Source organism: Pygocentrus nattereri, chromosome 25 (genome assembly GCF_015220715.1).
Source record: "Pygocentrus nattereri isolate fPygNat1 chromosome 25, fPygNat1.pri, whole genome shotgun sequence".
NCBI classification, from domain to species: domain Eukaryota; kingdom Metazoa; phylum Chordata; class Actinopteri; order Characiformes; family Serrasalmidae; genus Pygocentrus; species Pygocentrus nattereri.
Genome location: NC_051235.1, coordinates 1115001 through 1139434, shown reverse-complemented (window position 1 = coordinate 1139434; position 24434 = coordinate 1115001). Strand labels below are relative to the sequence as shown.

At 46.3% G+C, this 24434-nt stretch overlaps 1 protein-coding gene across 2 annotated transcripts in view; it reads right to left on the bottom strand.

The window, feature by feature from the left end:
* Window positions 1–677: 677 nt before the first annotated feature.
* Window positions 678–24434, bottom strand: part of elfn2a (extracellular leucine-rich repeat and fibronectin type III domain containing 2a) — a 260192-nt gene continuing 236435 nt past the window's right edge. For both annotated transcript variants that reach the window (XM_037534276.1, XM_037534277.1), the window contains one exon: window positions 678–7982. In XM_037534276.1, the coding sequence (XP_037390173.1) occupies window positions 4862–7651 (2790 nt within the window). In that variant the 5' untranslated portion in view covers window positions 7652–7982 and the 3' untranslated portion in view covers window positions 678–4861. The remainder of the gene's footprint in view (window positions 7983–24434) is intronic.

The following is a 24434-nucleotide window of genomic DNA, read 5'->3' as shown; positions in this document are numbered from 1 at the left end:
AAACAGACCGTCAGCCTGAGAACAGAAAAGCTACAGATATACCTGATAGACACATCAACAACAAAACGGAGCACGCTCAGTGTCACTGGAATGACAGATAAAGGAGCAAAAGGAAAGTAAATAAAGAAAGAAACAAAAAAACAATAAACAGTTTCAGTCTTTCCAATGTTTGGTACCTTCCAAAGAAGCACTTAATACCATGAGTCTCTGTAAACGTAGTCTATAAGAGATGATGTGGAAATGGACATATGTATATGTGTGTATATATATATAGATGTCGCTGCTGTCAGATCAAAACCTTGTATCTCCAAAACTGTAATTGTACAAGAGACTGAAAAAACATACTTTACTTTTAATGGAAGTCAATGGAACCAGAACTTTTTCCAAGTAATTTTAGGTCATTTCTTTCTGTACAATCATCATGGAATTTACACACAATATATAGTACTATGGGTATTTTCAAGTTATGTCAAAAACTGAAAAACGACAAAAATGGAAATGCGAGGTTTTGTTCTGACAGCAGCGATAAACATATATATATATATATATATATATATATATATATATATATGTGTGTGTGTGTGTGTGTGTGTGTGTGTATATATATACATGTTTATTGCTGCTGTTGGAACAAAATCTCATATTTCCAAATTCAAAACGGTAACTTCACAGGAGAAGGAAAAAGCCTACTTAAATTTTAATGTAAGTCAATGGAACCAGAATTTCTTGCAAGTCATTTTGGGTAATTTCTTTTAGTCCATTCATCACGGAATTTACGTACAATATAAAAAGCAATAAGCATTTTCAAATTATGTCAAAAACTGGAAAACGACAAAAGTGGAGATATGAGGTTTTGTTCCGACAACTTCGATAAACATATATATATTTATCGTATATATGAGACCTGGTACAAAAGTGTTTCACTGTGTCTGTGTTGAGTATATAACTGATGTGTTGTCCACTGGAAATATCCATTTTACTGTACGCCCTGTTCATAAATATGAGGCGTAGCTTCATTTTGTGAAGAGTTTGTCACAGTTAGCCTCCGGTAGCTTCCCAACAAACAACTGTGTATGTGTGTTTGTGAAGATATGAAGACCCAGCAGAAATACATAAAGCACTATCATCAGTTCTCATCAGTCTCCAGCCGTGTTCAGGGCAGAACTTGAAAGCATACGGAAACTCTATTGGAACACAACAGGAGCTCCGTATGATTTGGCTTAGCACAGGGTTTCAGAATTAGACGGAAGATTAATATGTTGGTCTATAGGGCCGCAAAGCACCGCCGTTCATATTTCACGAAGGAATAATTAGCTGTGTTCAATCATTTGTATTCATTTCTTGCTTAGCTTTTATTTTGATGGTCCATTATAGATGCGCACACTTGGGCTAACTAAACTAAAGCTGACTTTAACCCTAATCTTTATCCTTAACCTTAAGCCTGGTCCTAATGCTCGTCCACCTTCTGCAGACGCTCTTTAACCCTGCATTCACATTAGCAGGCGACCAATCACTTCCTGAGAGCGATGAGCAACTAATCAGGTCAGCTCATTGACATTGTCCCATGAACAGCCTGTCGTTAGCACATGTATGTCATGTAAGTTAGTGTGGCTGAAAGTCCCCACGCTGCAATAAATGATACCTTCGCGAACGAAATGACCTTAAATCTAGCCGATGTGTCTGTTTATTATTTTGGGATTATTACAAGCTTATGATAGGATTCTTTTTACTTCTTTTAAGTAATTTTATTAAGTCAAATTATTTCACTATATTGGCAAAAACTTGAAACAAGCCAACTTACCTGCTGATCTGTCAAAATAAATAATGTCAGATGTTTCAAATAGATTTAAGATTATTTCACTTGCCAAGATACCAGTCCTTGCAATGCATGGACTAGAGGAATTTGGGGGCGGGCTTTAGAGAAGCAATTGTCCCCTCTGGCCCTGTGGGATTAATCAGAATCTGGACCGTGTACTCACCTACATTTGGCGATGAAGATGACGTCGGACACGCCCACCAGAGACAAACTTTTGTGATGACATTTGTGACTTGTCTCCTCCTAATGTGAACATTTGGTAAGGGACCATAAAAATAAAGTTTTGATTAAAGGTTTTTAAACGAGTAATTCTTTTTGTCTTCGGATTTCAATCACAACCACTTCCCAAATTTGCCTCCATCATGTGAGGTAAAAAGAGGAAGAGCTAACTTGCCTTCCTTCTGCAGTAGAACTCCAACCAAGTACAAGATCTAGCACACCAGACTGGCATCATTCATATCGGCAAGAGGAACCATCCCATACTTAACGTACATCAATTAAAGCATGTCCAGCTGCGCTCTGCATTCTGGATCAACTTGGATCAAATGGTCAAGCTCAACCCATAAAAGTAAGGTTCCTCTTAATGCTCAGTCTTCAAGATCATTGGTTTTCAACACAGTTGGATTCCAATAAGCACCCCAGGCAATCCCAGAGATTTCCAGCAAGCTCGGATGTTCATTAGATGTCTCGGGCTCTTCCTAGGGCATTCATGGGATGATAAACAGGCTGAATTGGGTTAAAAACCAATAACCTTGGCCATTAACAGGAAAATTACCATGTTCTCTCCGTCTCAAGCAGCTTTAATTATCCTCCAACAATAAGCGAGCACACACCAGAACCCAACCTGTATGAATACCTAAGTTAATGTTATTAAGGCTAATGTGTGACCAGATCTCCTCAGGGCGCTCTAACTTCAACTCTCAGCTCTCAACTGATTACTCTCTTTTCTGTGAAACTAGCTCCAGGTAATAATCACTGTTTAGCTGATTAAGTTGTGTTCATGGCTCCTGGGCTGAAAAACGAACCCTCCAGACTCTCTCGCATGGATCTTACAAGCAGAGTTCCCTCCGAAATGGATCGCAAGGGAACCTTGGCTGTTTTGATTTTGGCCGCGTCAATTCTCAATTACAGCGTATTGATCCTGCCGCTTCCGTGATGTAGACTTTTACTACATGGACGCCTGCGGTGGGGGTATCACAGTGGGCTTGGGATTTTTAAATGCTGAAAGCTTCAAATACGCTTGTCATGTGAGGATCAATATCATTAAACAGGCTGGAACCTGATGGCACTTGGTGTTTTCCGAACTAGGGCAGTGACTTCACTGTCAAATGTTGGCCACATGCAGGAGGTTTACAGCAGCTCCAACGAGTCAACAGAGCTGCCAGCAACTATTCTAACTGTCCTAATTCTGCTCCAAAACTGGCAAAGCGAGAGTCCGGTTTGTGAAGCCTATTAAACCCTATTGATTTAAAGAGTGATTGGGTCACTATAGCCGGTCCCGTTACATCAACTCTGGCATATTAGTTTAGCCAATCAATTAGCATAAAGTCCATTGTTTCCTGCCTCTACGGCCTTTATGCCATCCGGATATCTTACGGTGACTCCGGAGAGTAATGACCTGACTGGAGAATGCACGCTTAAGTATAATCACATTTTCAGTGCAGGCAGTGTTAATAATATCAGCACTTTCATGACCCCATGACACCTACCCTACAAAATGGCTAATTAATTTACCCATTTAAGCCGGACAAGGATATGGTGGCTTAAAAAAGGGAGACATGAGGATTAATTACATTTTCCCGATCCCCTATACTTACTCGTTTTCCCTGTGTTAAGCCTTAGTCAACAAAAAAAGGCTTAAAAACCCCCCAAAAATAAAAAACAAACCAAAAGTAAAGCAGACATTGAGTTACAGGCAGAAGAGATAATGTAATCAATCGGCTCAAACGTATTTGGGATTTAAAAGGAGGGAAGGATAGACATTTTTACCCAATCACATTCAGGGCTAGTGTTACAAACACATTAAACCTAGTGGCAGACAAAGTAAACAGTAAAAAAAAAGACTTTCCCCCATTGACATTGTAATTTGGCTTTGACGTGTCTTAATCAATATCCTTGAATTCAGCTCTCAGAGCGCATTCATCTGGAAATTACACATATCAGAGCAATGACTGGAACATAGTATCTGTGTTAGGATGCACAAATGAAGCGGTATATGATCAGCAAGCCTAGCGGCACTCTGGCTAGACCTATATCTGATGCTACATCTAGCTGCCGATTGTAAAGGCCTGAACTTGTCTGGCAGATCGCCTCCGCATACCAGAATCCTTTTTAATTCAATATTCACCATCCCAAATCCCCTGCAGAGACCTCTTTCTTCTGGTAACATTTCTCAGGTAAAACTCCGAAAGTGCAATAAATTAGAACTGGCTGAGCTACAACAGGAAAATAATATAAATAAATAACTGCCTCAATATGAATTGCTACACTTCCTGAATGTAAAGTATATCCAGCCCCCTCCCTCTGCTATGCAAAGTATGCCCAACACACCGAGCAACATGTGTAGTTGTCTCGACTCAACAAGCATGCTTAGCTTGAATAGACACCAAGGAGCAGGGTACCCCGATTTCGGCCTGAGTCCTCAGCTATTCTGAACCCTAACCAGCAGCTTTCCTCATCAATTAAAGCTGAAAACAATTAACTTGATAAGCATCACCTAACATCATCAGGCATCAATTCTATATAAATACCACTAACTGGTTATTTGAGTCTATTTCCCTCTCAAATGATAGTTTAAAATAGTGCAATTAGTGCACACAACACAAGTAAAAATGCTTTGAGATTTGGTCATTCTGAAGTACCACATTTTCCTGTGCAATTTTGATTGACTGCTGACCAATTCCTTAATGAGTCTTGAATATCCTGCCTAATTCAGGCTTTTTTTTTCCAAACACATGTCTCTGTGGGAATCGAAGTTTAGTCTCAAGAGCCACTTACATGCTCTCTCTTCTCTGCAGCCTTTTGTCATTGTGCCTCTGAATCAACTCACAGTTTCTGCTGTGCAGACACCCCCTTCCAGTAGTCTAGAATGTCATGCAAATCCTCGTCCTTGGCAAACTGCACCTTCTTCCGAAGGGCGTGGCCAGCTGCTATGTAGGCCTCTTCACGGGGACTTTTCTTGTAGGGTCGAAAGCGCTCCCATATTTTCAAGGTGGTCTCAGAAGAATATTCTGGGCTGGATGAATATCCCGAGTAGTTGTGGTGGCGAGGCGATAGCTGGGAATAGGCAGCGTCCCTCTTGGTGCGAGAGAGGGGCTTTAGGAAGGAGGCTTTCTGGGCAGGGGAGTCGATGGCACCCTCATAGTAGAGAGCGGGGAAGGAGTGTCGGTGCTCTGAGCAGTGGTAGTCTGGGTGCACCTCCAGGAGGTGCTGTTGTGCCATTCCACCTCCACCTGGACCCACAACACCGCATCCACCCGAACCACCACTGCCACCGCCGCCTCCCCCTCCTCCCCCGTTGCCACCTTCTCCCCTGCCATTGCTACCCCCTTGTACAACCACTAGAGGGAGCCTCTCGAGGGGCTCCCCGCACCCAACAGGGCTGCCTTTCTCTGGGAACTTTGAGGAATCTGGACTAAGAGGCTCAGGAACATCCAGGCTGAAGACTCGAGCACTTTTTATGGATCCTCCAGAAGAGGCACCACAGCGATTCTTTATGTTACTGAGGACAACAACAGCAGCATCAGCACTCAGCTGGCGCTGCAATGGCCTTGCGGCCGTGGCAGGGGGTGGGTCCCTGTAGGGAGGTGAAAGGAAACCACCTCCGCTGATGCCTGGTCTTTCAGACAGGGGCAGGACGAGAGGAACAGGGGGTAGAGGGGGCATTTTGGGAGATGACATTAGCTGGCATGTCTCTGTTATTGTTGGGGACAGAGGGATGAGTCCTCGGGCTGAGGAGGTTATGCACTGTGGGGGCGGAGAAGATGGGTTTTCAGTTGTGGTGGCAGCTGCTGCTGCTGCTGCAACTGCTACAGAATCGAACTTTAGGGCATCGATGCAGTTATTAATGATCTGGTTGACTTTGTCCACCTCCTTTGCAATGGTAGAGATCTCTGAGGTTGAGCCTCGGCCATCATCCTCAGAATCCTCTCCTGCATCAATTCCATTTTCTTCCATCACAATGTTCTCCCCTGCTCCTGGTACAGCTCCATCTCTGGCCCGTTCTTCTCCACCTGCTGATGTCCGCACATCCATGTAGTTGCCCTTGCTGGTGGCCAAGGCTTCTGAAAAAGCTGTGGCCATCTTCTCGACCTGGGGAAGTGAGGACAGCCGAGAGGAGCTGGTGTTGGCAGAGCTGTGGAGCATTCCCAGGCTTGAAGAAGTGGACTGTGGCATCTTGCTGTGGTGGTGCTGGTGGTGAACCTGTTCATGGAGTTTTTGCAAGGCTGAAGGGTCGTTGGCAGCTGCAGCTGCCGCCTCAGGCCCATAACGCATTTCCAAGATGGTTTTCTTTACGCTGATGGACTTCTCTTTCTCCTCCTGAATTCGACGCCTACGTAGGCAGTAGTACACCAAGCCCAACACGATGAGCATGCCGAACAAACAGCCCAGGATGGTCATTATGTAGTGGGTGGTGGTAGAGGGGCCAGCACGCAGGTCATCGGGGCCTGGAGATCGTGTAGCAAATTGCAGGCAAGTGTGGTTGTAACGCTGTGAGTTACGAATGGAGGCTACACAGAAGGTGTAATCTGTGTGGGGTTTTAGAGTTTTGAGCGTGACAAGCTCTTTCTTGTTCTTTAGGTTCATAACATCAGACACGTAAGTGTGGTTGTACTGCACCAGGATGTACATCTTGCTGTAAGGTCGAGGGATCTGCACCAGCAGTGAGGCTGAGGTGAGGGAAACTGACTGCAGCTTAATGGTAGGGCTGTATGATGGACCTGCCGTTGATGACGCCGTGGGTGGATGAAACGGCCCCATCTGGTCTGAATTATCTGGCCCTATCCCAGAGAAATCAACTTCAGGGGGCAAAGACGTTATACCTGGAATAATCACCCCATCCTTGCACATGGATGACAAGATGGAGCGAGCATTGCGCCCATGACTGGAGACGGGACTTAGCAGAGGGTAGCCAAAAAGTTCTCTTGGGGTTTCACACTGCAGCCTATCATAGGTGTGGGTGACATTGTTGAAGGCTTCCAGCCAGGTTAGGAAGCTGTAGAGCTCACAGCCACAGTGGAAAGGATTCCCAGCAAGCTCACACACCATCAAACGTCCAAGAACCGTGAAAGTTGACGGGTCTAGTTTGGCCAGCTTGTTGGAGGACAAATCAAGACTGCTTAGACTGGGACACTCCCAGAAGGCATTGGTGGAAATGACCTCGATGAGGTTATGCTGCAGAAACAGGCATTGCATTCTGCCCAGGCCTCTCAGCATCCCTTCCGTGAGGTTTGTCAGCTTATTGTATCCCAGCTGAAGCACCTGCAAGTTGGCCTGTGCAGCAAAGGCCCCGTCCTCTATGTAAGATATTTCATTCTTGGTGAGGTTGAGGTCAGTGAGGTTGGTGAAGCGGCTCATGGAGCTGAAGAAGATAGCCTTGAGCTTGTTCTCATTCAGGCGCAGGTCGTGCACCGTGTTGTTGATGTGCTGAGGGATGGTCTCATATGGTGGCTGGTTCTGGCTGCAGATAGCCAGCCATACATAGCCTTTATCCCCTTCAATAAGCCAACAGTCACCTCTCACTAATGAGGGTAGAGGGAGAAAAAGCAGGGGAAGGAAAAGGAGTGAGAGGGCAGAGGGAGAGGATTTAGGAAGGCTGAACCTGCTGCTGGCCATTTTTTGAGAGGCGTGAGGGTTGGATTTGCTTCGATTGAGAGGGGAGGGAAAGAGATTAGAACCCAAAATGAGAAAAAATGGCCAGAGAGCGAAAAGGATTACTAAGACACAGTTTCAGGAAATGGGTGTCCCGAGGGCAATCACAGCTGTACCAGACACAGAGCTCCGAACATAGTCCCCATTTTAAGTGTTCCGTATTATAGGGTTACAGCATCGCTCTCCACTGCTGTGGCTCATGGCCTCTGACCTTCTGACCTCACTCTTCTTGGAAAGTGGCCGGCAAATGGCGTGCAGGTCCTGTTCAATCAGTCAACGAAGTCAACCACAGCACCTGTGCAAGAGAAACAGAGAGAAGAGAATTTAATGCTGCAGGCAGCATGTAAGGACGCCATGCACCACATGAAATCTTTACTATATGAGGCAAACTTTTACAGGCAAAAATCCTTAGGTAAATTTTGTATTTGTTCAAAATGCTCTGGAGCATCAGCCCAAGCTTGTGTTTGAGAGGAGATTCCGCTTACAGCCCTCAAATCCCTTATTCACAGGCGAGAGTCTATAAAATGCAAATGAGGTGTGCAATAAAAGCAGCCTCTGTCTTTCCTGTCGTGTTTATGAGCCGACAACATTTGGTCATAAAATCTTATTTGCGGTCATGCCCTCTGAATTATCCACAACAAAAAAAGAACAAGGACTGATTTAGTCAATCTATTAGCATGGTGTTTTTTTACTGGCATGTTCAAAACCAGAAAACAGCCTGCAATTTGTATGAGAATCTACCCATCACACTAGGAAATCTGCAAACAGTATTTGTGGTAGACAATTATTGGCATTACTCGACGACTCAACGTATAGTTCTACCGTAATTCCATAAATCTGATGGGATTATGCAGAGGCTTCTCCATGGATTAATTCTGGATTACCATAATTCAAACTGTGCTCTATAACACGTTCTGTAATCTTACCACCAGTTTTCTGGCTTAAGCAGCTCACGTTCAAACTATCAAACTCCTCTTGTTTGCTTGGTACAGCGATGGAACCCCTGTTGCTCGGGGGAAAATTGGAAAAATAACCTGTAAATCTATCATCACTGTCACACACTGTGGGAATCACTGGGGGAACACCCACAGACAGGGTTACACCTCAAGGTGTTGAAGAAATTTTCTCGTGACATCACACTTAAGACTGATTTTCCTCTTTCTCACCAAAAAACCCTCAATGTTAATGAAGCCAAGATGATAAATTTCATGAAATACCTTAATGGAATATTCTAGTCGTCTTATTGTCATGCAGCATGGTATCCCTCAGCCTCACGCATCAGACAGAATTCCTGATTTATATGTTTTCCATATATTCAGTCATCAATGTTCTCAGCATGGATAACACAATTAAATTATACAACCATCCCTGTGGTGTCAACCAAATGTGACCGCTATCCTAGCCACTGATCTACCTCGCAGGCCTGGACTCACCCACTCTTTTCCTTGGCCCACCCAAAATGACATGCTCACAACTTCATCAGAAGTCCTAATACTATATAAAGAGAACCAAATTAAACAAATGAGACACAAATAATAGACTGGTTATTTATTAATTGAGGGAAATGATCCAGTATTATAGATCTGAGGACCTCAAAAGAAGAACTGTTAATGCTCATCAGGCTGGAAAAGGTTACAACACCACCTCTAAAGAGTTTGGATTTCACCAATTACAAATGGAGGAAATTCAGGACCCTCATTATGCCCCCCCAGGAGTGGTCATCCAACAAAGATCACACCAAGAGCAAAGACTGTAATAGCCTATGAGATCACAGAGGAACCCAAGGTAACATCTAAGCAAATGAAGACCTGACTCACAGTGGCCAATGTTAACGTTCCTGAGTCCAGCATGAGGATAACACTGAACAGTAATTATATGCATGGCAAGGTTTGTGCAGTGCTCAGTTTGCAGAAGGCTATTGGAACAACGTTTTGTGGACAGATGAGACCAAAGTAGGTCTTTTTGGTACATGAGAAGCATTAAGTTTGGAGAAAAACACTGCATTGCAGCATAAAAACCTTATACCATCTGTGAAACATGGTGGTGGTAGTATCATGGTTTGAGCCTGTTTTGCTTCATCTGGGTCAGCTGTCATGGCTTGGCTTGCTGTCATTGATGGAACAATGATCTCCGAATTATACCAGCAAAATCTAAAATTTCAGGACAGAGACATCCTGTCCGTGAGCTGAAACTCACGAGAATGTTGGCTGTGCAGCAAGACAACGAGCCTAAGCACACAAGCAAGTTTTCCCCTCCCATAAACTAATGTGCCACAAACAGGAAGTTAATATCACCAACCATTCCCATTTTATTTGTGTGTATCCATAAATGGCCCACCTTGTGTGTGTATATATATATATATATATATATATATTTGACACCTACTCCAGATAATGTACCTTGTATCTTGACTTGTATTCGAGTTCAATTCTGTGTCCCACACTATGGAATTAGACCTCTTCATTTAACCCATCCATGAAGTGACACACCACATTCACACTAGTAGACACACACACTGGGGGGCAGTGAGCAGACTTGCCCGAAGTGGTGGGCAGCCCAATCCACAGCGGCCGGGGAGCAGTTGGGGGTTAGGTGTCTTGCTCAAGGGCACTTCAGTCATGGACTGTCAATCAAGGGGCTTGAACTGCCAACCTTCCGGTCACAAGGCTGGTTCCCTGACCTCCAGCCCACGACACATACGGTCACACACAACACAAATGATGGACACATACAGCTGTTAGTGCAGTAATCCTGTTTTATTTAGCTTTCTTCCCAGCAGTGTGCCACCCCGTTCTAAACGTTCCAGCCATGGCCTGATTGGAAGGTCTTTAGACTGGAAAATCTCACTCACCACTTTCATATGCATGTTTACAACATATACACTGATGGTTTAAAGTTCCATTATGCTCAGAATGTCTCCTTAAAGAAGCATCTTCCTAAAACAGTCGATCATCAAAAGCAGGTGCTAACAGAACGACTCAACATGAGAAGCAAGCAGGCAAATTCACCACATCGACTCAGCAACAGCAAATGCACCTTCGTGTAGTGAATGTGATCAGCCTTGCCGGAATCCTTGCTCCATTCTCCTAAAATGCGTATCGCGTAATTCCGTACGACCAAGCTACTCACATATTGAGCGTCCCGCCGAATCTTTCAGGGCTAAATTGCGGTTGCCCCCGGCAGCCGTTCCAGGAATACATATGTGTCAGCCCATTCCTCAGTGGTCGCTCCTCATTTTTAAAGCTTTCACACACTCGCCCAGCCCTCGTCCTTCCAGGCTTTGGCCTGCAATTGAAATTGACAATTCAATTCCAGTCCTGAAGCCGATCAATTTGCGCTTGACCTCGCAACTCAGTCATAACCGGGAGATAGCCAGGCTCCTTCAAGACCGATCTCCCTCAAGGCCTTCGGGCGCACACCCCCCCCACCCCAACCGCGGATACATAGCCGTCACGTCGAGGAGCGCGAACTCTATCTGAATAGTCTCTAAGGCTGTGTTCAAATGTAATCATCTTTCTCGCCTTGCTGTTCATAAAGACATCGGTGTTTAAATAGAATAGCTTCAGGAGGCCATTCTGCTGTGGCTCTATCTCTGCGGCGACGAACACAAAGAGCCTGGACGAGCCATCACAAAGGAGCGCACTTAAACATGTGTAGTGGGCTTATTTATCTGTATAAAAAGTAATCACACTGCCTACAATAGCGGCGAGTGCTCGAAGATGTGAGAGGTAATCTGTGCTCTGCAGTTCTTCCCTCATTTACAGCACTGTGCAAAATCTTAGACACCTGAGAAAACTCTGTTTAAAAGGCTGTTTATCTGGGCAGTGAGCGTTTGTTTGCTCAGAAAAATGCAAACATTTACAATAAACGTGCCGCTACTGGAACACAGCTTCATAATTCTTTATATATATGATATTTTTACAGGACAGGTTAAAAATGCTCTTATCTTGTAACAGACGTTAGTGGAACATCTATTTTTTCCATGTCACTCTGGACCATTCCTTTCCATCTGTTGACCATGAAATTGAAATACACTGCAAAAGCTACCTGGAGCTTTTAAACTGTACCCAAAAGCAAAAATGATGAGTGTGTGATGATGGAGATATTTTTGTATGCTAATCCAAATCACTGAATTCAGGTGTTCCAATCACTTCCATGGCCACAGGTGTATAAAGCTGAGCCCCTAGGCCTGCAGACTGCTTCTACAGACATTAGTGAAAGAATGGGTCGCTCTCAGGAGCTCAGTGAATTCCAGCGTGGTGCCGTGATCGGACGCCACCTGTGCAGCAAGTCCAGTCGTGAAATTTCCTCACTACTAAATATTCCACAGTCCACTGTCAGTGGGATTATAACAAAGTGGAAGCGATTGGGAACGACAGCAACTCAGCCACGAAGTGGTCGGCCACGTAAAATGACAGAGCGGGGTCAGCGGATGCTGAGGGGCATAGAGCGCAGAGGTCACCAACTTTCTGCAGAGTCAATCACTACAGACCTCCAAACTTCATGTGGCCTTCAGATCAGCTCAAGAACAGCATAGAGAGCTTCATGGAATGGGTTTCCATGGCCGAGCAGCTGCATCCAAGCCTTACATCACCAAGCGCAATGCAAAGCGTGGAATGCAGTGGAGTAAAGCGCCGCCACTGGACTCTAGAGCAGTGGAGACGTGTTCTCTGGAGTGACCAATCACGCTTCTCCGTCTGGAAATCCGATGGACGAGTCTGGGTTTGGCGGTTGCCAGGAGACGGTACTTGTCTGACTGCATTGTGCCGAGTGTAAAGTTTGGTGGAGGGGGGATCATGGTGTGGGGTTGTTTTTCAGGAGTTGGGCTCGGCCCCTTAGTTACAGTGAAAGGAGCTCTTAAAGCTTCAGCACCAAGAGATTTTGGACAATTTCATGCTCCCATGAGGCCTTCTCGTCCAACATCATCATGTCTGACCTCACAAATGCACTTCTGGAAGAACGGTCAAAAATTCCCATAAACACTCCTAACCTTTGTGGAAAGCCTTCCCAGAAGAGCTGAAGCTGTTATAGCTGCAATATATAGCTGCAATGCTATATTTTGGCAATATAGTGTATTTCCAGGCTTTTGCTATGGTGTCCTGGGTAGTTACAAGTTTTTACTCTTCCTATTTTCATAACTTCAGCTGTTCCAGGTGTAATAGACTGTTCATGTCTTATTTTATACTATGAGTGCTGTATCATCCACATATCCTTCGATATTGACGTTTCTCCCAATCATCTTCCTTAAATCCTGCCTTTCTAATTATGTGTTCTACATACAGATTAAATAGAAACGGGGACAGTGGGCAGCCCTGCCTGGTTCCTTTGCCAGTGTGGAACCAACCAGAGTCACCAGAGTGAGAAAAAAAAGACACAGGAACAACTCAAGCACTGCACATAAATCTGAAATGAGCTCCAGTGATGATCCTTTCTCTCATTATTTTTCCACCTCTCTCTGCTTCCCTTCCTCGGTCCCTTAATCTCAGGGCTCCTGAGGCTTTAGTCCTTCATTACGGTTTCTTTCTCCCCACCCTCTCCCCCTCTCCCTCTACCTGAGTCATATTATTTAATGTTTCACCCACTTGACTCCCTCTCTCCCCCTCTTCCTTTCACTTCAGCTCAAATGGCTTTATTACCTCCACTAATTTACGACAATATTGGCAAACAGTCTCTCTCTCTCTCTCTCTCACTCTGTCTCTCTCTCTCTCTCTCTCTCTGTCTCTCTCTGTCTCTCTCTGTCTCTCCCTCTCTGTCTCTCTCTGTCTCTCTCTGTCTCTCTCTCTCTCTGTCTCTCTCTGTCTCTCTCTCTCTCTCTCTCTCTCTCTCTCTCTCTCTCACTCTTTCTCTCTCTCTCACTCTCTCTGTCTCTCTCCCTCTCCCTCTCTCTCCCTCTATCTGAAACTCTACAGGCCAAAACAGAGTTAATGGATAGAGGCTGAGGGTCAGAGACACTACACTTCTGACACCGCTTCTGCCTTTTAATCCGCTCTCGTCCTTTCATTCTCACTCCATCCGTGTCTTTTCTTCTCCACATTCCTCATCTTCACCTCACTGAACACTGAATAAAAGTCTCAGTCACTCCTCTGAACTGGCTAATGAATTGACAAATGTGAGTCTACATGAGTCTACATACACCTGTATGACGGCTAACCAGCCTGTCTTAAACAGCAAAGCGATGTTGATGCCCTGAGAGTTTCTGTGCATTACACATAAACCTAAAATGATCTCTGACTATTGTTATTTTTCCCACTCTCTCTGCTTTTCCTTCGGTGTCCTTTAAACTCAGCACTCCCGAGGCTTTGGCCTTTCATTACTGTCTCCCAACAGGGATGATAGGTATTATATTAAGTGTTTTGGTTCTGTTGCTTTGAACCTGCTAGGCCACATGTGGTAGCAGAAATGCTATAAAGCAGGAGGAGACAGTTCACTGGCTGCCAAAGCTCTGAATGTGTGTCCGATTACGGGGAATGTCCTGCTTTTCAATAAAAGCAGCCAAGACAGTGAGTGGACTGACTTTGCTATAAGACTTTGGTGGCAGTCGGTGCCTCCAGCTGTGGTTGTTTATTTGGTTTATTTGCACCCCTTTCTCACTTCAGTCACCAACAGGCTTCACATATATGTACCTCATTTATAAGGGCACTGGGAATATAGAGCTCTGGTGACATAGGGCACTGGGAATATAGAGCTCTGGTGACATAGGGCACTGGGAATATAGAGCTCTGGTGACATAGGGCACTGGGAATATAGAGCCCTGCTGACATAGGGCACTGGGAATATAGAGCCCTGGTGACATAGGGCACTGGGAATATAGAGCCCTGCTGACATAGGGCACTGGGAATATAGAGCCCTGCTGACATAGGGCACTGGGAATATAGAGCCCTGGTGAGATAGGGCACTGGGAATATAGAGCCCTGGTGACATAGGGCACTGGGAATATAGAGCCGTGGTGACATAGGGCACTGGGAATATAGAGCCCTGGTGAGATAGGGCACTGGGAATATAGAGCCCTGGTGACATAGGGCACTGGGAATATAGAGCCCTGGTGAGATAGGGCACTGGGAATATAGAGCCCTGGTGACATAGGGCACTGGGAATATAGAGCCCTGGTGAGATAGGGCACTGGGAATATAGAGCCCTGGTGACATAGGGCACTGGGAATATAGAGCCCTGGTGAGATAGGGCACTGGGAATATAGAGCCCTGGTGAGATAGGGCACTGGGAACAAAGTGCATTGGGAACACAAGACCCAGAGCCCTCTGTTGAAATTTCTATTAAACAGCCTTATGTTTTCAGGAACCTATATTCCCAATAAAAATTATGGTGTTTCATGGAAAATTGAACAGCTCTGGGAATATAGGGTCTGATAATCTTAGAGTCTTATGCTCCCAAGGTCCTGTGTGAGCAAAGGGCCCTGGAAAAATTGGATGACCCCATGTAATCACTGTAGTTATGCTGCTATTTATCTGAAGCTGTGGTCATTCATACAGCTAGAATTTAGATTACACGGCTCCTCTCCTCTCCTCGTCATCCTCACTGCACTCGTTTCCTCCTTTCTGGCCTCGTGTTTATCACACAGCTCCATTCAGACTGAACAGCAGTCTTCCTCAGACACAGCGGGCCAACAATCAGACTCCAAAAGCTTCCTGTCGGCTATACAGTCCTGCTCTTTTCAACGAACTGAAACACTGAAACACTTTTTCTTTCTCTCTTGTTTTCTCTCCCCTCCTCTCGCTCGCGACGAGTTCTCGTGCAGAATGGGAGATTTAATTAGGGCCAGAGGCAGACAATGCTAATTATGTCTTCCCGAACAGGTGGACCAGGAGACATTAGGGAGCCTAATTCACTCCGAAATCAAAACACTATGTTAGTGAGAACGAGAGAATGACAGAGCGAGGAGGAAGGAAAGAAAGAAGAAACAACGGTAACTCGGAGAGACGGAGACAGCAGCAGGCCGGGAGTGAAGGACAGTCACGCAAGAGCGCTCTCAATTCACAGCCCATTCAGAACAGATGCTGCTGGAGAGGAGCTCTCAAACCTGAAGCTACGGAAACGGGGAGCACTCGCTCGGGAAAATGGGCGATTCTAAAAATAAAACCACACAAAGGAACCACAGCTCTGCTGCTGTTAGTGGTGATTAGTGAATTTAACAGAAAGCGTGAATCATTCGATAATCAGGCTGCATTAAATCTATCAAACACACAAACGCCGCTCAGCTCCGCCCTCTACAGACATCATTAACGACCATCAAATGCCGCTCAGCTCCGCCCTCTACAGACGTCATTAACGACCATCAAACGCCGCTCAGCTCTGCCCTCTACAGACGTCATTAACGACCATCAAACGCTGCTCAGCTCCGCCCTCTACAGACGTCATTAACGACCATCAAACACACAAACGCCGCTCAGCTCCGCCCTCTACAGACGTCATTAACGAACATCAAACACCACTCAGCTCCGCCCTCTACAGATGTCATTAACGACCATCAAACACACAAACGCCGCTCAGCTCCGCCCTCTACAGACGTCGTTAATGACCATCAAAAACACAAACGCTGCTCAGCTCCGCCCTCTACAGACGTCATTAACGACCATCAAACGCCGCTCAGCTCCGCCCTCTACAGACCTCGTTAACGACCATCAAACGCCGCTCAGCTCCGCCCTCTACAGACGTCGTTAACGACCATCAAACACACAAACGCCGCTCAGCTCCGCCCTCTACAGACGTCATTAACGACCATCAAACGCCGCTCAGCTCCGCCCTCTACAGACGTTGTTAACGACCATCAAACACACAAACGCCGCTCAGCTCCGCCCTCTAAAGACGTCGTTAACGACCATCAAACACACAAACGCCGCTAAGCTCCGCCCTCTACAGACGTTGTTAACGACCATCAAACACACAAACGCCGCTCAGCTCCGCCCTCTAAAGACGTCATTAACGACCATCAAACACACAAACGCCACTCAGCTCCGCCCTCTACAGACGTCGTTAACGACCATCAAACACACAAACGCCGCTCAGCTCCGCCCTCTAAAGACGTCATAAACGAACATCAAACACACAAACGCTGCTCAGCTCCGCCCTCTACAGACGTCATTAACGACCATCAAACACACAAACGCAACTAAGCTCCGCCCTCTACAGACGTTGTTAACGAACATCAAACACACAAACGCCGCTAAGTTCCGCCCTCTACAGACGTCATTAACGACCATCAAACACACAAACGCCGCTAAGCTCCGCCCTCTACAGACGTCTTTAATGACCATCAAATAAACAAACGCCGCTCAGCTCCGCCCTCTAAAGACGTCATTAACGACCATAAAATAAACAACTCCGCTCAGCTCCACCCTCTAAAGACGTCATTAACGACTATCAAACACACAAACGCCACTCAGCTCCGCCCTCTAAAGACGTCATTAACAACCATCAAATAAACAAACGCCGCTCAGCTCCGCCCTCTAAAGACGTCATTAACAACCATCAAATAAACAAACGCCGCTCAGCTCCGCCCTCTAAAGACGTCATTAACGACCATCAAATAAACAAACGCCGCTCAGCTCCGCCCTCTAAAGACGTCATTAACGACCATCAAATAAACAAACGCCGCTCAGCTCCGCCCTCTAAAGACGTCATTAACGACCATCAAATAAACAAACGCCGCTCAGCTCCGCCCTCTAAAGACGTCATTAACGACCATCAAATAAACAAACGCCGCTCAGCTCCGCCCTCTAAAGACGTCATTAAAAACCATCAAATAAACAAACGCCGCTCAGCTCCGCCCTCTAAAGACGTCATTAATGACCATCAAATGAACAAACGCCGCTCAGCTCCGCCCTCTAAAGACGTCATTAACGACCATCAAACACACAAACGCCGCTCAGCTCCGCCCTCTAAAGACGTCATTAACGACCATCAAACACACAAAGGCCGCTCAGCTCCGCCCTCTACAGACTTCGTTAACGACCATCAAACACACAAATGCCGCTAAGCTCCGCCCTCTACAGACGTCGTTAACGACCATCAAACACACAAACGCCGCTCAGCTCCGCCCTCTAAAGACGTCATTAACGACCATCAAACACACAAACGCTGCTCAGCTCCGCCCTCTACAGACGTCGTTAACGACCATCAAACACACAAACGCCGCTAAGCTCCCCCCTCTACAGACGTCGTTAATGACCATCAAACACACAAACGCCGCTCAGCTCCGCCCTCTAAAGACGTCATTAACAACCATCAAACACACAAACGCCGCTCAGCTCCGCCCTCTACAGACGTCGTTAACGACCATCAAACACACAAACGCCGCTAAGCTCCGCCCTCTAAAGACGTCATTAACGACCATCAAATAAACAAACGCCGCTCAGCTCCGCCCTCTAAAGACGTCATTAACGACCATCAAATAAACAAACGCCGCTCAGCTCCGCCCTCTAAAGACGTCATTAACGACCATCAAATAAACAAACGCCGCTCAGCTCCGCCCTCTAAAGACGTCATTAACGACCATCAAATAAACAAACGCCGCTCAGCTCCGCCCTCTAAAGACGTCATTAACGACCATCAAATAAACAAACGCCGCTCAGCTCCGCCCTCTAAAGACGTCAGTAACGACCATAAAATAAACAAACGCCGCTCAGCTCCGCCCTCTAAAGACGTCATTAACGACCATCAAATAAACAAACGCCGCTTAGCTCCGCCCTCTAAAGACGTCATTAACAACCATCAAATAAACAAACACCGCTCAGCTCCGCCCTCTAAAGACGTCATTAACGACCATCAAATAAACAAACACAGCTCAGCTCCGCCCTCTAAAGACGTCATTAACGACCATCAAATAAACAAACGCCACTCAGCTCCGCCCTCTAAAGACGTCATTAACGACCATCAAATAAACAAACGCCGCTCAGCTCCGCCCTCTAAAGACGTCATTAACGACCATCAAATAAACAAACGCCGCTCAGCTCCGCCCTCTAAAGACGTCATTAACGACCATCAAATAAACAAACGCTGCTTAGCTCCGCCCTCTAAAGACGTCATTAACGACCATCAAACACACAAACGCCGCTAAGCTCCGCCCTCTAAAGACGTCATTAACGACCATCAAATAAACAAACGCCGCTCAGCTCCGCCCTCTAAAGACGTCATTAACGACCATCAAATAAACAAACGCCGCTCAGCTCCGCCCTCTAAAGACGTCATTAACGACCATCAAATAAACAAACGCCGCTCAGCTCCGCCCTCTAAAGACGTCATTAACGACCATCAAATAAACAAACGCCGCTCAGCTCCGCCCTCTAAAGACGTCATTAACGACCATCAAATAAACAAACGCCGCTCAGCTCCGCCCTCTAAAGACGTCATTAACGACCATCAAATAAACAAACGCTGCTTAGCTCCGCCCTCTAAAGACGTCATTAACAACCATCAAATAAACAAACACCGCTCAGCTCCGCCCTCTAAAGACGTCATTAACGACCATCAAATAAACAAACACAGCTCAGCTCCGCCCTCTAAAGACGTCATTAACGACCATCAAATAAACAAACGCCGCTCAGCTCCGCCCTCTAAAGACGTCATTAACGACCATCAAATAAACAAACGCCGCTCAGCTCCGCCCTCTAAAGACGTCATTAACGACCATCAAATAAACAAACGCCGCTCAGCTCCGCCCTCTAAAGACGTCATTAACGACCATCAAATAAACAAACGCTGCTTAGCTCCGCCCTCTAAAGACGTCATTAACGACCATCAAACACACAAACGCCGCTAAGCTCCGCCCTCTAAAGACGTCATTAACGACCATCAAATAAACAAACGCCGCTCAGCTCCGCCCTCTAAAGACGTCATTAACGACCATCAAATAAACAAACGCCGCTCAGCTCCGCCCTCTAAAGACGTCATTAACGACCATCAAATAAACAAACGCCGCTCAGCTCCGCCCTCTAAAGACGTCATTAACGACCATCAAATAAACAAACGCCGCTCAGCTCCGCCCTCTAAAGACGTCATTAACGACCATCAAATAAACAAACGCCGCTCAGCTCCGCCCTCTAAAGACGTCATTAACAACCATCAAATAAACAAACGCCGCTCAGCTCCGCCCTCTAAAGACGTCGTTAACGACCATCAAACACACACACACCGCTAAGCTCCCCCCTCTACAGACGTTGTTAATGACCATCAAATAAACAAACGCCGCTCAGCTCCGCCCTCTAAAGACGTCATTAACGACCATCAAATAAACAACTCCGCTCAGCTCCGCCCTCTAATGACGTCATTAACGACTATCAAACACACAAACGCCGCTCAGCTCCGCCCTCTAAAGACGTCATTAACAACCATCAAACAAACAAACGCCGCTCAGCTCCGCCCTCTAAAGACGTCATTAAAAACCATCAAATAAACAAAGGCCGCTCAGCTCCGCCCTCTAAAGACGTCATTAATGACCATCAAACACACAAACGCTGCTCAGCTCCGCCCTCTACAGACATCGTTAGCGACCATCAAACACACAAACGCCGCTCAGCTCCGCCCTCTAAAGACGTCATTAACGACCATCAAACACACAAAGGCCGCTCAGCTCCGCCCTCTACAGACTTCGTTAACGACCATCAAACACACAAATGCCGCTAAGCTCCGCCCTCTACAGACATTGTTAGCGACCATCAAACACACAAACGCCGCTCAGCTCCGCCCTCTAAAGACGTCATTAACGACCATCAAACACACAAAGGCCGCTCAGCTCCGCCCTCTACAGACTTCGTTAACGACCATCAAACACACAAATGCCGCTAAGCTCCACCCTCTACAGACGTCGTTAACGACCATCAAACACACAAACGCCGCTCAGCTCCGCCCTCTAAAGACGTCATTAACGACCATCAAACACACAAAGGCCGCTCAGCTCCGCCCTCTACAGACTTCGTTAACGACCATCAAACACACAAATGCCGCTAAGCTCCGCCCTCTACAGACGTCGTTAACGACCATCAAACACACAAACGCCGCTCAGCTCCGCCCTCTAAAGACGTCATTAACGACCATCAAACACACAAATGCTGCTCAGCTCCGCCCTCTACAGACGTCGTTAACGACCATCAAACACACAAACGCCGCTAAGCTCCCCCCTCTACAGACGTCGTTAATGACCATCAAACACACAAACGCCGCTCAGCTCCGCCCTCTAAAGACGTCATTAACGACCATCAAACACACAAACGCCGCTCAGCTCCTCCCTCTACAGACGTCGTTAACGACCATCAAACACACAAACGCCGCTAAGCTCCGCCCTCTACAGACATCGTTAACAACCATCAAATAAACAAACGCCGCTCAGCTCTGCCCTCTAAAGACGTCATTAACGACCATCAAATAAACAAATACCGCTCAACTCCGCCCTCTAAAGACGTCATTAACGACCATCAAATAAACAAACACCGCTCAGCTCCGCCCTCTAAAGACGTCATTAACGACCATCAAATAAACAAACGCCGCTCAGCTCCGCCCTCTAAAGACGTCATCAACAACCATCAAATAAACAAACGCTGCTCAGCTCCGCCCTCTAAAAACGTCATTAACGACCATCAAATAAACAAACGCTGCTTAGCTCCGCCCTCTAAAGACGTCATTAACAACCATCAAATAAACAAACGCCGCTCAGCTCCGCCCTCTAAAGACGTCATTAACGACCATCAAATAAACAAACGCTGCTTAGCTCCACCCTCTAAAGACGTCATTAACAACCATCAAATAAACAAACACCGCTCAGCTCCGCCCTCTAAAGACGTCATTAACGACCATCAAATAAACAAACACCGCTCAGCTCCGCCCTCTAAAGACGTCATCAACAACCATCTAAAGACTCTAAAGACGTCATTAACGACCATCAAATAAACAAACGCTGCTTAGCTCCACCCTCTAAAGACGTCATTAACAACCATCAAATAAACAAACACCGCTCAGCTCCGCCCTCTAAAGACGTCATTAACGACCATCAAATAAACAAACACCGCTCAGCTCCGCCCTCTAAAGACGTCATCAACAACCATCAAATAAACAAACGCTGCTCAGCTCCGCCCTCTAAAAACGTCATTAACGACCATCAAATAAACAAACGCTGCTTAGCTCCGCCCTCTAAAGACGTCATTAACAACCATCAAATAAACAAACGCCGCTCAGCTCCGCCCTCTAAAGACGTCATTAACGACCATCAAATAAACAAACGCTGCTTAGCTCCACCCTCTAAAGACGTCATTAACAACCATCAAATAAACAAACGCCGCTCAGCTCCGCCCTCTAAAGACGTCATTAACGACCATCAAATAAACAAACACCGCTCAGCTCCGCCCTCTAAAGACGTCATTAACGACCATCAAATAAACAAACACCGCTCAGCTCCGCCCTCTAAAGACGTCATTAACGACCATCAAATAAACAAACGCCGCTCAGCTCCACCCTCTAAAGACGTCATTAACGACCATCAAATAAACAAACGCCGCTCAGCTCCGCCCTCTACAGACGTCGTTAACGACCATCAAACACACAAACGCCGCTCAGCTCCGCCCTCTAAAGACGTCATAAACGACCATCAAACACACAAACGCTGCTCAGCTCCGCCCTCTACAGACGTCGTTAACGACCATCAAATGCACAAACGCAGCTAAGCTCCGCCCTCTACATACGTCGTTAACGAACATCAAACACACAAACGCCGCTAAGTTCCGCCCTCTACAGACGTCGTTAACGACCATCAAACACACACACACCGCTAAGCTCCCCCCTCTACAGACGTCGTTAATGACCATCAAATAAACAAACGCCGCTCAGCTCCGCCCTCTAAAGACGTCATTAACGACCATAAAATAAACAACTCCGCTCAGCTCCGCCCTCTAAAGACGTCATTAACGACTATCAAACACACAAACGCCGCTCAGCTCCACCCTCTAAAGACGTCATTAACAACCATCAAATAAACAAACGCCGCTAAGCTCCGCCCTCTAAAGACGTCATTAAAAACCATCAAATAAACAAACGCCGCTAAGCTCCGCCCTCTAAAGACGTCATTAATGACCATCAAATGAACAAACGCCGCTCAGCTCCGCCCTCTAAAGACGTCATTAACGACCATCAAACACACAAACGCCGCTCAGCTCCGCCCTCTACAGACGTCGTTAACAACCATCAAACACACAAACACCGCTAAGCTCCGCCCTCTACAGACATCGTTAACAACCATCAAACACACAAACGCCGCTCAGCTCCGCCCTCTACAGACGTCGTTAACAACCATCAAACACACAAACGCCGCTCAGCTCCGCCCTCTAAAGACGTCATTAACGACCATCAAATAAACAAATACCGCTCAGCTCCGCCCTCTAAAGACGTCATTAACGACCATCAAATAAACAAACACCGCTCAGCTCTGCCCTCTAAAGACGTCATTAACGACCATCAAATAAACAAATACCGCTCAGCTCCGCCCTCTAAAAACGTCATTAACGACCATCAAATAAACAAACACCGCTCAGCTCCGCCCTCTAAAGACGTCATTAACGACCATCAAATAAACAAACGCCGCTCAGCTCCGCCCTCTAAAGACGTCATTAACGACCATCAAATAAACAAACGCTGCTCAGCTCCGCCCTCTAAAAACGTCATTAACGACCATCAAATAAACAAACGCCGCTCAGCTCCGCCCTCTAAAGACGTCATTAACAACCATCAAATAAACAAACGCCGCTCAGCTCCGCCCTCTAAAGACGTCATTAACGACCATCAAATAAACAAACGCCGCTCAGCTCCGCCCTCTAAAGACGTCATTAACGACCATCAAATAAACAAACGCCGCTCAGCTCCGCCCTCTAAAGACGTCATTAACGATCATCAAATAAACAAACACCGCTCAGCTCCGCCCTCTAAAGACGTCATTAACGACCATCAAATAAACAAACGCCGCTCAGCTCCGCCCTCTAAAGACGTCATTAACGACCATCAAATAAACAAACGCCGCTCAGCGCCGCCCTCTAAAGACGTCATTAACGACCATGAAATAAACAAACGCCGCTCAGCTCCGCCCTCTAAAAACGTCATTAACGACCATCAAATAAACAAACGCCGCTCAGCTCCACCCTCTAAAGACGTCATTAACGACCATCAAATAAACAAACGCCGCTCATCTTCGCCCTCTAAAGACGTCATTAACGACCATCAAATAAACAAACGCCGCTCAGCTCCGCCCTCTAAAGACGTCATTAACGACCATCAAATAAACAAACGCCGCTCAGCTCCGCCCTCTAAAGACGTCATTAACGATCATCAAATAAACAAACACCGCTCAGCTCCGCCCTCTAAAGACGTCATTAACGACCATCAAATAAACAAACGCCGCTCAGCTCCGCCCTCTAAAGACGTCATTAACGACCATCAAATAAACAAACGCCGCTCAGCTCCGCCCTCTAAAGACGTCATTAACGACCATGAAATAAACAAACGCCGCTCAGCTCCGCCCTCTAAAGACGTCATTAACAACCATCAAATAAACAAACGCCGCTCAGCTCCGCCCTCTAAAGACGTCCTTAACGACCATCAAATAAACAAACGCCGCTCAGCTCCGCCCTCTAAAGACGTCATTAACGACCATCAAATAAACAAACGCCGCTCAGCTCCGCCCTCTACAGACGTCGTTAATGACCATCAAACACACAAACGCCGCTCAGCTCCGCCCTCTAAAGACGTCATTAACGAC